The 12,714-nt window shown below is 49.2% G+C and overlaps 1 protein-coding gene across 1 annotated transcript in view; it reads left to right on the top strand.

Annotated features, from left to right (window-relative positions):
- The window catches only part of ABLIM1 (actin binding LIM protein 1), a 364,303-nt gene that overhangs the window by 277,004 nt on the left and 74,585 nt on the right, over positions 1-12,714 (top strand). Inside the window, 1 exon segment of the mRNA XM_029610466.1 lies at positions 12,547-12,634. Coding sequence (XP_029466326.1) covers positions 12,547-12,634 — 88 coding nt within the window.

Below are 12,714 nucleotides of genomic sequence, written 5' to 3'. Positions count from 1 at the left end.
CACGTTCCCTGCAGTGCATGTATCTTCCGGCCGCGGCAGGATGGGGTATCTGATGCTCTCATGCACTTCCCCTGCAGCACATGTATCTTCCGGCCGCGGCAGGATGGGGTATCTGACGCCCTCCTGCACTTTCCCTGCAGTGCATGTATCTTCCGGCCGCGGCAGGATGGGGTATCTGATGCCCTCCTGCACTTTCCCTGCAGCGCATGTATCTTCCGGCCGCGGCAGGATGGGGTATCTGACGCCCTCCGGCACGTTCCCTGCAGCGCATGTATCTTCCGGCCGCGGCAGGATGGGGTATCTGACGCCCTCCTGCACTTTCCCTGCAGTGCATGTATCTTCTGGCCGCAGCAGGATGGGGTATCTGACGCTCTCATGCACGTTCCCTGCAGCGCTTGTATCTTCCGGCCGTGGCCTCGCAGGCCTCCAGGGCTGGTGCTAGCATTTTTGCTGCCCTGAGAGAGCAATTACTGTGCTGCCCTCCCCTGCCGGCATGATTCAGTCTCTGGGCTGTGCCCAGCTCCCTCCAGCAATCTCTATTTTTAAAAACTAACACACCCCCAAACGGTCAAGCAAACCTTACAGCCTTGTGCACACACACAGACAATCCAATTATGCATTTATAACAGATTTTACAAGAAGAAAGAACAGATTTTACAAGATTTACAAGATTTTACAAGAAGAAAGAACATTCAAAAGTACAAACCCCTGCAAAAAAGAAAAAATAGGCGTCTAGAACCTTTCCATACCATGAAGTCATAGCACTGCCTCTCAGGACTTAAATAACAGCAACCTTATGAAAAAGCAGCAATGCAAATACTACACCAGGCCTTAGAACATTAATGCACCTCCTACCTGGGTAACAGCTGCAAATCTCTACAGAGAAACTGCACCTCAGTCACACACAGACTGACCCCTAATACAGAAAAAAGGGACTACAAATTAGAAATAGAAACCTGCAAATCTAACCGAAATAGCCTGAGAAATCAGACTCTGTACAGTGGATGGCTAAACAGCAAAATACAAAATTATAAGAAACGCATGTACCCAAAGATGGCAGATTCCAATTGCTAAAATCTCAAAAATGTGTGGGTTTTTTTTTTTTTTTTTTTACCTTTTTGTTGTCTGATCTTTTTATTTTTCTAATCAATTGGTCCAGGTCTCTTTAACACTTTCCTCTTGTCAGTCTTTTCCCAATTCTTTCTCCAGGGTCACTCTTTCTGCTTCTTTTCTTTCCTATCTTCTTCCCTTCCTCTCTCTCTCACACACACTCACACACACGGGAGCCTGGCCATGCAAATACCCAAGCTTCCATTCTCACACGCAGGAACACGGCTGCCACTGGTCCTCAGCCTAGTCTGTGAGGCACACCTAGCCAGTTAGGTTTTCAGGATTTCTGTAATCAGTTTGCATGAGATAGATTTGCATGCATGGACTCAACTGTATGCAAATCTATCTCATGCATATTCATTGGGATCCTGGGTGTTTGCATGGGTGGCTCATGCAAATACCCAGGCTCACATGCGTGCACCGGGGCTCACCGCAACCCCCCCTTCTTCGTCGCCACGGGAATGGGCTCCTGTGGTGGCCTTGCTTTGACGGGTCTTCGCCACCCCTCAGCCTCTCCTGCTGCAGCTGCCCTCCCAGGTGTGCCGGGGAGTTTAAAAAAAAAAAAATGAAATCACATGATTGCCCAACAGGGTAATCCACCCCTGCCTCAACCAGACAAAAACACAAGGGATTAACAAACACGAACAAGGCAACAGATTTGGGTGGGTAGGAAACAGATTACAGACAAGAGCAGGAGTTACAGGGGCCCTGACAAGGATCAAAACTGACTCCTAGCTGAGGCACGGGACCATGGCTGCCAGCAAGACCTCCAAGCCAGTGGTCCTCAGCCCAGTATCTGAGGCACACCTAGCTGGTCAGGTTTTTAGGATTTCTGTAATGAATTTGCATGAGATTAGATTTGCATACAGTTGAGTCCATGCATGCAGATCTATCTCATGCATATTCATTGTGGATTTTATGAACACCAGACTGGCTTGGTGTGCCCCGAAGACTGGGCTGAGAACCATTGCTCCAAAGTGTAGGGCTTGGAGGACTGAGCAGCCTGGAACATAGCTCACTGAGGGCCCCTGCTGGCGGGAGGGGAGCACTGCTCACAGATAATTGTTGGGGGGCATGGAAGCCAACTTTTCAAAATAACCCGGGGGTGCTCAACGCAACACACACATTACCCCTCGCTGGACGCAGGGAAGGAGTTTGCTCAGTATCTGCAGTGCTCAGGCAGCCATGTTAGGAGGAATATTTTGCAGGAGGAGGAAGACTGGCGTTGTGGGAAATGTCTGGCTCAGTAGCACAAGCCACTGAAGAGGTCGTGGTTTGCTCTGTTACTGACTCGGAGAGGGATGTCAGCAGTCCCTGTCCTGTATCAGGGCCCGGGGGCAGGCCTGGATTTTAGGCACAGGCAACACAGACAGCTGCCTATGGGGCCAAAATTTGAAGGCGCCAAATATCCAGGCCACCGTTAGTTTATTGTTTTAACATACAGCTTTTCTCATGCAAATCAGGGTGGTTTACAGTAAAAAATATATTCATAATAAAGCATGCAAGGAGTTAAATACGCAGGGCAAAGAGGACCCTGCTTCTGTTTGCTTCAGGGCCGTAGGCTGGCACAGGTTCACGGAGCGCTGCCATGGCGCTCTCTGTCTGTGGGTTCTGAAATCGTCAATCCGGCTCTGTTTTGGGGTGCAGTTGTTTAATTTTCCGAAAGAGGGGTGCTAAGGTGCTCGAGACCCGGCAAAGTCTGCTTATGCACCCGACTGAAACACGAGTAAAGGAGATGTAAGGGACAGAGTTGCGTTTCGTCAAAACTGAGGAACTGACTGTGGCTCCTAACCCGTGCCTCGTAAGCAGTCTCCTCCGGGGGTTTGTAAAATTAAATCGTTTTGAAGGAGGGCTTTGATTATCTCGGGCTTCAGATGTCAGATCTTAAGAATTACTAAGCGCCGAGCCTAGCAGGGTGGATGGAGTCGTTCTGATTTATTGGAGAAAAGGCGCAGCTGGTGGGACCCGGGCTTTCATAAGCAGAGAGATTGATGCTCGTGCACAGCTGGAGAGCGCTCTCTCTCTCTCTCTCTGTCAGGCTTCTCGCTCTGCGTGGCTTGGTAACTGCTGGCCAGACCTGCAAAGTGTCACTTGTAAGGCAGAATGCGCTCTGTGCTCGTCCTGGCGTCGGCATTGCGCTGCTTAATAAAAAAAAGCGCTCGCCGGTGGCCCGGCTGGCCCAGCTTTCCTGTTTTCAGAAGGAACAGGGACGCGTTTCCTGGAAGGAGCACCTGTTCTTTTGATCGGCGGGGCGCACGTGTCGATCGGGAGTCTCTGGCAACAGACTTCCCGTTTCCCCTTACTGAGCACCGATGCAAATCCTGCCAGCGCTCCCGGGGGGGGGGAGGCAGCAGGGAGCAGCTCCCCCTTAAAACATCTCTTTAGGAGCACAAACCGAAGACTTCCTGTAAGAATCAGGGGAAAGATATTCTAAGCAAGGAGCTTATTTTTCACTTCATTAAGGCAGAAGGGTATTTTGGAGCCAGCCTGCATGCCGCAAGCCTTTTTTAGCTGCGCTTCAGCAACATTTCGGCCAGTGAACAGGTTCGGTATTAAAACATCAGTGGAGGCCGCTGTGCAGGTGCGATGTTGTGACGGCCGGGCCCTGGGGCGTCTCACCCTTCCTGCCACCCCCTCACCACACCCTCGCCAGAGAACTCCAATCCTCGCAGGGGGGGTGCCCCTTCCTTCCTCTCCACCTTCTGCTGCCTCAGAGCTGAACTGCACCAGGCCGAGGGCCTTCAGCTGCCACGCTCCCCAGACCTGGAGCCAGGCTCCGCCACCCGGAACCAGAAAATAAATCCGAAGGCCATGGCAGCTCCGCCAGGCTCTCCCGCGTGCTGCGCATTAGGAAAGAACAAAAAATATGGCCTCGTTGGTGGCCGTCGGGTGCCGCAGCTCGTGCATCTGCCATTTGTACCGTTAGCCCCTTTAATTGAATGTAATCTGCTCCGAGACAAAAAAAAAAGCTGAAAATCAAATGTTTGCAAAGAAAGAAATGATCTGGCAGGGCCAGCTCTCTGCACAGCAGCTCGAGGTCTCTCTCGGCCATGCTTTTACCTTTTTGGGGTGCTGCTGAGGAGGGCTCCCTGACTTGCTCTGGGGGGAGAGGGTCAGTAACATTGCCGCTGTCATGGAAGCCTCCTGTGGAATTATTACTCGTTTCATTTGCATTCTGCTTTTCGGCACGGATTACGTTCGGGTACTGTGGATGTTTTCCCTATCCCCGGAGGGCGCACGGAGGGGCCTTTCCCGTTCTGTCTTTACGGGGGAAAAAGGCCTCGATGAATCAGGACCCAAGTTTGCACCTGAAGCCATGGAGGGTGACGCGATTTGCCCGAGGTCACAAGGGGCAGCAGTGGGATCTGAGCGCTGGGTTCCCTGGTTTCTAGCCCCCAGCTCTAACCATGAGGCTATTCCTCTGCTCCAAATTGTGACAATTAACTCAGCCACATCAGGCTTAACCTTAGGGGGGCCGGTGGAAGCAGAGGAAACAGCGAAGGAGCAAGCCCCCTCCCCCACAGCACTGGCCACCCTTTGCGCTGGTCCTGGGTCCAGCACAGGTCAGAACTCAGCCGGCACTCTTTGTGACCTTGGGGAAAGTCACTTCCCCCCTCCCCCCCATTACCTCAGGAAGCTACTATGACTCACCTTGGGCCTTTAGGGAGGGGGGCGAATCATAAATCTGAATAGATTAAAAAAAAAAAAAGAGAGAGAGATTGTCAGCCCTTTGAGGCAGGAACCTGTGCTACCTGAATTCTAATGACGCCGTCAGCTGCCTTTGAATGGCAGGCTCAAAATCAAAATCCAGTCCAGGACCGAGCTGAGCCATGAGAAAGTTTTCCGAGTATAAAATGAGGGTGAATTAAGCCCTTATGTCCTCTAGAATCAGACCAGAAATATAATGTTAGTTACCCTGTTTGGCTGCAAATAGCAAATGAGCTTTGCCCTGACCTCTGCCAGAGGAAGAGCTCAGCCGGCTCCTGAATGGCTCTGCTCTGAGAGAGAAAGCCGGCAAGCATGATGGAGGGAGGAATATAGGAAAGAGAAACCAGGAGAGACCTCAGCCAGACGCTTTCCCACACACACATTACTAATATGGACTATAGCAGCGTCGGAGGCGTTTTGCTGCTGGCTGACTGAATAGCTAACCAGTAAACCCCGCTGGTGTGCAACTGCAGTGGAGCTTGAGAGTAAGGAACTTTCTGATATTGTGACCTTTCCTTAAATTGCACTTCCTTCCAGGGGAGTTCAGTAAGCAAAACATCTTTAGTAATGACTCATAATCCCATGGGACCTGCTATAATAATTAAAAATGTTTTTGCACTACCGTTATTGTAGCCATGCTATGCAAGATCTATGCTATGCTGGCTAAATGCCAGCTTTTGAATATTTCTGCCACCTATCTGGATAAAGTTTTTAGCTGGATAATGTAGGGGGCCTTCTGGGGCAGATACGTTATTGAGCTAACTCCTATACTCAGAGTCAGCGGGATAACTTATGTGGCTAATCCTGGTCATGCTATAGAGCAGCGCTAAAGTTAGTCACGGATAAGGATTTGCAATATCTAAATGCCCCGATTCAGCTTTCAGAATTGGTCATGACCATTAAATCCTCTGCTTTATGTAAATCTCCTGGCCCAGATGGCTAGTCTAATGAATTTGAAAAGATTCTGCCTGACCAGGTTTTTCTCGCCTGACCCTGTCAGCTCGTAAGTGTTCTGATTGGCAGGCTAATAAAGCTACTATAGTGGTACTTCCTAAACCGGGACGAGACCCTACTCTGCCTAGTTCTTATTGACCTATTTCACTTTTAAACTGTGATATAAAACTATTAGCTAATATCATGATGGATTGTTTGTCCTCTATCCTGCCTAAATTAATCTCGCCCGTGCAAGTGGGGTTTGTTAAGAGACGACAGGCAGTTGAAAATGTTCGAAGGGTCCTGGCCTCCCTGGATTTCTCTCTCAGAAAACAGTTGAATTCTTTTTGGTTAGTTTCGATGCCGATAAGGCATTTGATAGGGTAAATTGGGTGTTTTTATTTGAGGCCTTCAAGGGATATGGTCTCCACGTCCAGTTTATTTCTTTTCTTACCATGCTTTATACGAACCCACAGGTAGCAATGTTGGTTAAATGGGAATTTTTTAGGGATTTTATACGGTCTAAGGGAACTCATCAAGGGTTCCCCTTGTCCCCATTACTTTTGTTCTTTCTTTGGATCCTCTTTTGTGGATTCTGAATTCCTCTGTTGACATACGTGGGATAAAATTTGGGAGTACTTCTTTCAAGGTGGCAGCATTTGCTGACGATTTGCTAATACATATCACTGGAGCATATAGGCCTTTGGCCAGTTTCACATTGAACTTGAACAAATCGGAGGCCATGGCGAATGGCACTTGGAACTTTGTAGAGTGGGGGGGGGGGGGGGAATTTCCCTTGAAATGGGCGGGGACCCAATTCAGATATCTAGGAGTATGGCTTACTAGAGATATTTTTGCTTTATATTCAATAAATATTTCAAAACTGCAGGAGAAGAGCGAGGCATGAGTTTACCCTTGTCTCTAACTGGGTGCATTCATTTAATTAAAATGACTGTGCTTCCGCGTTGGCTTTATGTACTGGGTGTTCTTCCAATCTCTCTACATAGTTCATTCCTCAAAAAATTTCATGAAGTACTTAGTCGTTTTCTTTGGAGGAGCAAGAGACCTCGAGTGGCTCTGAAGGTGTTGATGAAACTCATTTCCAAGGTAGGCTTTGGGTTGCCTGATTTGCGGATTTATAGCCACGCAATTAATTTAAGGTATTTAGTAGACTAACTCATGAATACCATGTTTTATTCTGATACTGTTTTGGAAGCACAATTGGTCTCTCCTTTGTCTCTGAGATACATACTCCAGGCTAAATATCCATCTGTTTCTCAATGGGTACAGTCTATGTTACTTATATCCTCTCTTCGCCAGACCTCGAGACTGTAAACCTTGAGAGCTTCCTTGCCCTCTTGTATATCTCCTTTTCTACCTGTTCGGGGTAACGGGAAATTTTCTCCGGGATTGGGTATGTCATATTTTCAAAAGTGGGAATTGAAGGGGTTGATATGCCTGACTCAGTTGTTTACTACTAATGGATCCATATTATCTTTCTCTGATGTATGTACAAGATATAACTTGCCTTCAACAGATTTTTTTTTTTACTAACAAGTGCGACACTAACTTCAAACTCTCAAGGTCAAGGATTTACTGGACCCGAAATGGCAGTTTCTTTTAGAGTGGTCTGACCTGGAAGATCCCAAACGTCATTCTGTTTCTTTCTTCTACAAGACCCTGGAAATTCAATATAAAACTTGGCCTTTGGATATGGCCTGGACCAAATGACAACATGAATTACAGATTCAATTTCCACTCTTGACTTTCATTGCTTCTTTTCAATTATTCCCAAAATTACTTGTAATGTTCTGATGAGAGAAACTCGATATAAAATATTTTATCGGATCTGTTTGCCTCAACGATCAAGCATGCATGGCTAAGATTATGAATTCTGATTTATGTATAAAATGCAAGGAGGTGGCGGCTGATTTGGGACATTCTCTTGGGAGTTGCAGCCTAGTCCAGCATTTTTGGAAAAAGTATTTTTATTTTGCTGCTCGGGTGCTGGACCTTCCTATTCCATTCTCATCGCAAATAGCATTGTTTGGGATATTTCTGGTGTCTTTCTCAGGTACATTGAAGCATAAGCTTTGGATCAACAAAGTCTTATCTTAGCAGCCACAGCTGTCTTGCGTGTTTGGAGACAATCCGAGGAGCCCTCAGTTACCCATTGGTACAACACTATTCTCACTCTACTAAACATGGAAACTTGTTCCAGCAAATAGTCTGTTTCTTGAAAAATGGAGAGGAATTTGTCGCTATGGATGCCGTACATAATGTCGTTGCCTCACAGGGCGCGCAGTCAAATTTTAAATGATTTAGATGATTAGATCTTGCGTCTTATTTTTGAATGTTGTCTGCTTTTTCAGCAAAAGGAGGGGGTTGGGGGGTCTGAGGCTTATATAAATTTGTCATTGCTGTTCTTGTATTAACGTGTGATGCGTAAAAGAGTGCATTATGTATCATAGGTTATCATCTGCATTTGTTTACTTTTCACTGAAATAGATAGTCGGGCATATTCACTAGTGTGGCTGCCCCACTGAATATCCCTCCACAGTTAGCTGGATAAGTTTATTGAACTAACCTTGCTGGCTGGACAGTGGTGGAAAATGGAACCTTCAGAATGATAAAAATATTTAGTAAATGAAATGCTAAGCGACTCGCACATGTTTGCACAGTGAGCTATGGAAGGATGGATCAGAAGCTTCATTCACAGAGCTTGCTAAGCACTATGAGTGGGCATAGCAGGACTCGAGAAGGAAGGATCAACTTGGACAGGCCCCACAGGCTGCGATGCGCCGGAACAGCTAGGGGGAAGGCAGGCAAGGGGGCTTACCTTGCAGATTGAGGTAAAATTCAGAGCAGAGACAAGAACATAAGAAATTGCCATGCTGGGTCAGACCAAGGGTCCATCTAGCCCAGCATCCTGTTTCCAACAGAGGCCAATCCAGGCCATAAGAACCTGGCAATTACCCAAAAACTAAGAAGATCCCATGCTACTGATGCAATTAATAGCAGTGGCTATTACCTAAGTCAGCTTGATTAATAGCAGTTAATGGACTTCTCCTCCAAACCTTTTTTAAACCCAGCTACACTAACTGCACTAACCAAATCCTCTGGCTACAAATTCCAAAGCTTAATTGTACGTTGAGAGAAAAAGAATTTTCTCCGATTAGTCTTAAATGTGCTACTTGCTAACTTCATGGAATGCCCCCCTAGTCCTTCTATTATCTGAAAGTGTAAATAACCGATTCACATCTACTCCTTCAAGACCTCTCATGATCTTAAAGACCTCTATCATATCCCCCCTCAGCCATGTCTTCTCTAAGCTGAACAGACGGCTGTCAGACAGAAGAGGCATCCTGGCAGTAGCACCCTGCGTGCATGTATTTTTAAGACCAGCAGTCAGGCTGCACTGTGCTCGGACACTATGAGAGCAGCACAGCTGGCCTGTGAATTTTGAAAATGCTCATGATACTTGTGACTCAGCCTTTTGAAGTGGCTGACTGGTCAGCAGGCACCCAAAATCATCGTCACCCAATGACTATAACTTAAAGTTTGGAGTCAGAACCGGGTAACAAGAATGAAAAAGATACAGGAACGGGGGACATTAGGCTGGTGGTGGCCATGTTGGCTGCATCCTTGAAGGAGATGCAAAGGACTGATAACCTGGCAAGGTAGACTTTCACAGGCGTTTTAACTATGGGCCCCCGGATCTCGGAGACCTTCGTGTGCCAGTCTGATGGTGTTCTTCATTGGATGCCGAAAACTTATGGCAGCTTAACATGAGAAGCCAGTGGTGGGCTGTAGATGCGACATGGAGGCCTGGTCATGGCCAACTGAGGCCTCTCCAGCTCCACCAGCCCCGGTCCCGTCCCACAGCAGTGGATATGTAGGGAGCTGATTAAAATTAGCTTCCAGGTGCATAATTTTGTACAGACTCTGCTTCTCGTCGTGCCCTGATATTGTGTGGCAGGCGATTAAAAACTCTTTCCCTCAGTGTCAGCAGAGGTGTTCACATTCAGCAAACCTTCCGGTCCAGCCATTTATTCCTCCTGGGTGGTTCCTGCAGAGCGACAACAGGAAAGGCTGAATTGTCCCAGAGGCTGAACGGCAGCTTTTCACCTTCATAACTCTTATTTCTGACACGTACAGTGCCAGCACCCAGTGTGATCCCACCTGCCCAATATTCTGCGATGTCTGTCTCAGGGAAGGCGCTCTCCTCCCTTTAGGAGGAGGTAATACCTGTACCACGGAAGGGGGCCAGGTTACTAAGGGTGTTCTCAGATGTTTGTATCCTATGGGGGAAATACAGGTCAATACACAAAACAGATAGAAGGTGCATGCATTTAATCCATCTCTTGACTAATGTTTGGGAGCTGCACTCCCTTCAGCAAGTCGGCACAAAAGATTTTGGTGCATTTGAGTAGATTAAGATGGCAACCGTGCTGTTATATCTGTAAGGAAAATGCATAGGGGAGGCCATAGAGAGAGGCCACGGCAGGGAAAGAGGGAGATGTTGGCAGAGAGGATGTGCCACAGAAGGAGGGGTTGGCAGGGAAAGGATGTTCTATGGAGGGGGGTGATGGTAGGGCAAGGACATACCACAGAGGGAGGTGGTGACACCGCGGAGTCCATACCTCAGAGAGACACAGTGACAGGGAAAGGATGTGCCACAGAGGTGGTGGCACCGCAGAGTCTGTACCACAGAGAGTCACAGTGACAGGGAAAGGATGCGCCACAGAGGTGGTGGCACCGCAGAGTCTGTACCTCAGAGAGACTCGATGACAGGGAAAGGATGCGCCACAGAGGGAGGTGGTGGCACCGCAGAGTCTGTACCTCAGAGAGACTCGATGACAGGGAAAGGATGCGCCACAGAGGTGGTGGCACCGCAGAGTCCGTACCTCAGAGAGACACGGTGACAGGGAAAGGATGCGCCACAGAGGTGGTGGCACCGCAGAGTCCGTACCTCAGAGAGACTCGATGACAGGGAAAGGATGCGCCACAGAGGTGATGGCACCGCAGAGTCTGTACCTCAGAGAGACTCGATGACAGGGAAAGGATGCGCCACAGAGGTGGTGGCACCGCAGAGTCTGTACCTCAGAGAGACTCGATGACAGGGAAAGGATGCGCCACAGAGGTGATGGCACCGCAGAGTCCGTACCTCAGAGAGACTCGATGACAGGGAAAGGATGCGCCACAGAGGTGGTGGCACCGCAGAGTCTGTACCTCAGAGAGACTCGATGACAGGGAAAGGATGCGCCACAGAGGTGGTGGCACCGCAGAGTCTGTACCTCAGAGAGACTCGATGACAGGGAAAGGATGCGCCACAGAGGTGATGGCACCGCAGAGTCCGTACCTCAGAGAGACTCGATGACAGGGAAAGGATGCGCCACAGAGGTGGTGGCACCGCAGAGTCTGTACCTCAGAGAGACGGTGACAGGGAAAGGATGCGCCACAGAGGTGGTGGCACCGCAGAGTCTGTACCTCAGAGAGACTCGATGACAGGGAAAGGATGCGCCACAGAGGTGGTGGCACCGCAGAGTCCGTACCTCAGAGAGACTCGATGACAGGGAAAGGATGCGCCACAGAGGTGGTGGCACCGCAGAGTCCGTACCTCAGAGAGACTCGATGACAGGGAAAGGATGCGCCACAGAGGTGGTGACACTGCAGAGTCTGTACCTCAGAGAGACTTGGTGACAGGGAAAGGATGCGCCACAGAGGTGGTGGCACCGCAGAGTCTGTACCTCAGAGAGACACGGTGACAGGGAAAGGATGCGCCACAGAGGTGGTGGCACCGCAGAGTCTGTACCTCAGAGAGACTCGATGACAGGGAAAGGATGCGCCACAGAGGTGATGGCACCGCAGAGTCCGTACCTCAGAGAGACTCGATGACAGGGAAAGGATGCGCCACAGAGGTGGTGACACTGCAGAGTCTGTACCTCAGAGAGACTTGGTGACAGGGAAAGGATGCACCACAGAGGGGATGGCACCGCAGAGTCTGTACCTCAGAGAGACTCGATGACAGGGAAAGGATGCGCCACAGAGGTGATGGCACCGCAGAGTCCGTACCTCAGAGAGACTCGATGACAGGGAAAGGATGCGCCACAGAGGTGGTGACACTGCAGAGTCTGTACCTCAGAGAGACTTGGTGACAGGGAAAGGATGCACCACAGAGGGGATGGCACCGCAGAGTCTGTACCTCAGAGAGACTCGATGACAGGGAAAGGACACACCACAGAGGTGATGGCACCTCAGACTCTGTACCACAGTGAGGTGACAGGGAAAGGATGCGCCACAGAGGGGATGGCACCGCAGAGTCTGTACCTCAGAGAGTCACGGTGACAGGGAAGGGATGCGCCCAGTAGCAGTTTTGAGTGATTAAATTAGGTTTCAGCCCTTGACTATGTAATTGAGAGCAGATCCTGTGAGAGATGGCTCTTGGCTACACCCTGCCATTTATCCGGGGCTGCAGAGGACACACAGTTACTTAAGCTTTGCAGTCCTCGTGCCCCATCAATGTGAGGCAGCTTCTCTTATCGCATAAGAGACTCTGCTTGCAGCAGCTGCTAAGAGCATCGCATTCCTCCTTTTCTGCACAGCTGATATTCTCTGAATAATCTGTGTTTTTGGTGAGAGAAGGCTCCGGTAAAGCTTCACTTTGCATCTGTTTTTTTAATCTGGGAATTTGTTGTGCTTGCTTTCTGTGGCGTCCTTTCCTTAGGGAATGGAGGGAGGTGACAGCAGAGCAAGCTGGCTGACCCTGTGCCCCTGCCTTCTCCTTTCCTCTAGGCTGGAGACAAACATTACCACCCGAGCTGTGCACAATGCAGCAGGTGCAATCAGATGTTCACAGAAGGCGAAGAGATGTACCTGCAAGGTAAGCTCTCCGGGGGAGGGAGGGGAGAGCATGCAGACCCCCCCCTACCATCCCTTCTCATTGCTTTCTATCCAGCAGAC

The sequence above is a fragment of the Rhinatrema bivittatum genome, chromosome 7, assembly GCF_901001135.1.
Source record: "Rhinatrema bivittatum chromosome 7, aRhiBiv1.1, whole genome shotgun sequence".
Taxonomy (NCBI): domain Eukaryota; kingdom Metazoa; phylum Chordata; class Amphibia; order Gymnophiona; family Rhinatrematidae; genus Rhinatrema; species Rhinatrema bivittatum.
The sequence above is the reverse complement of the archived record's forward strand: the minus strand, read 5'-3'. Positions and strand labels throughout refer to the sequence as shown.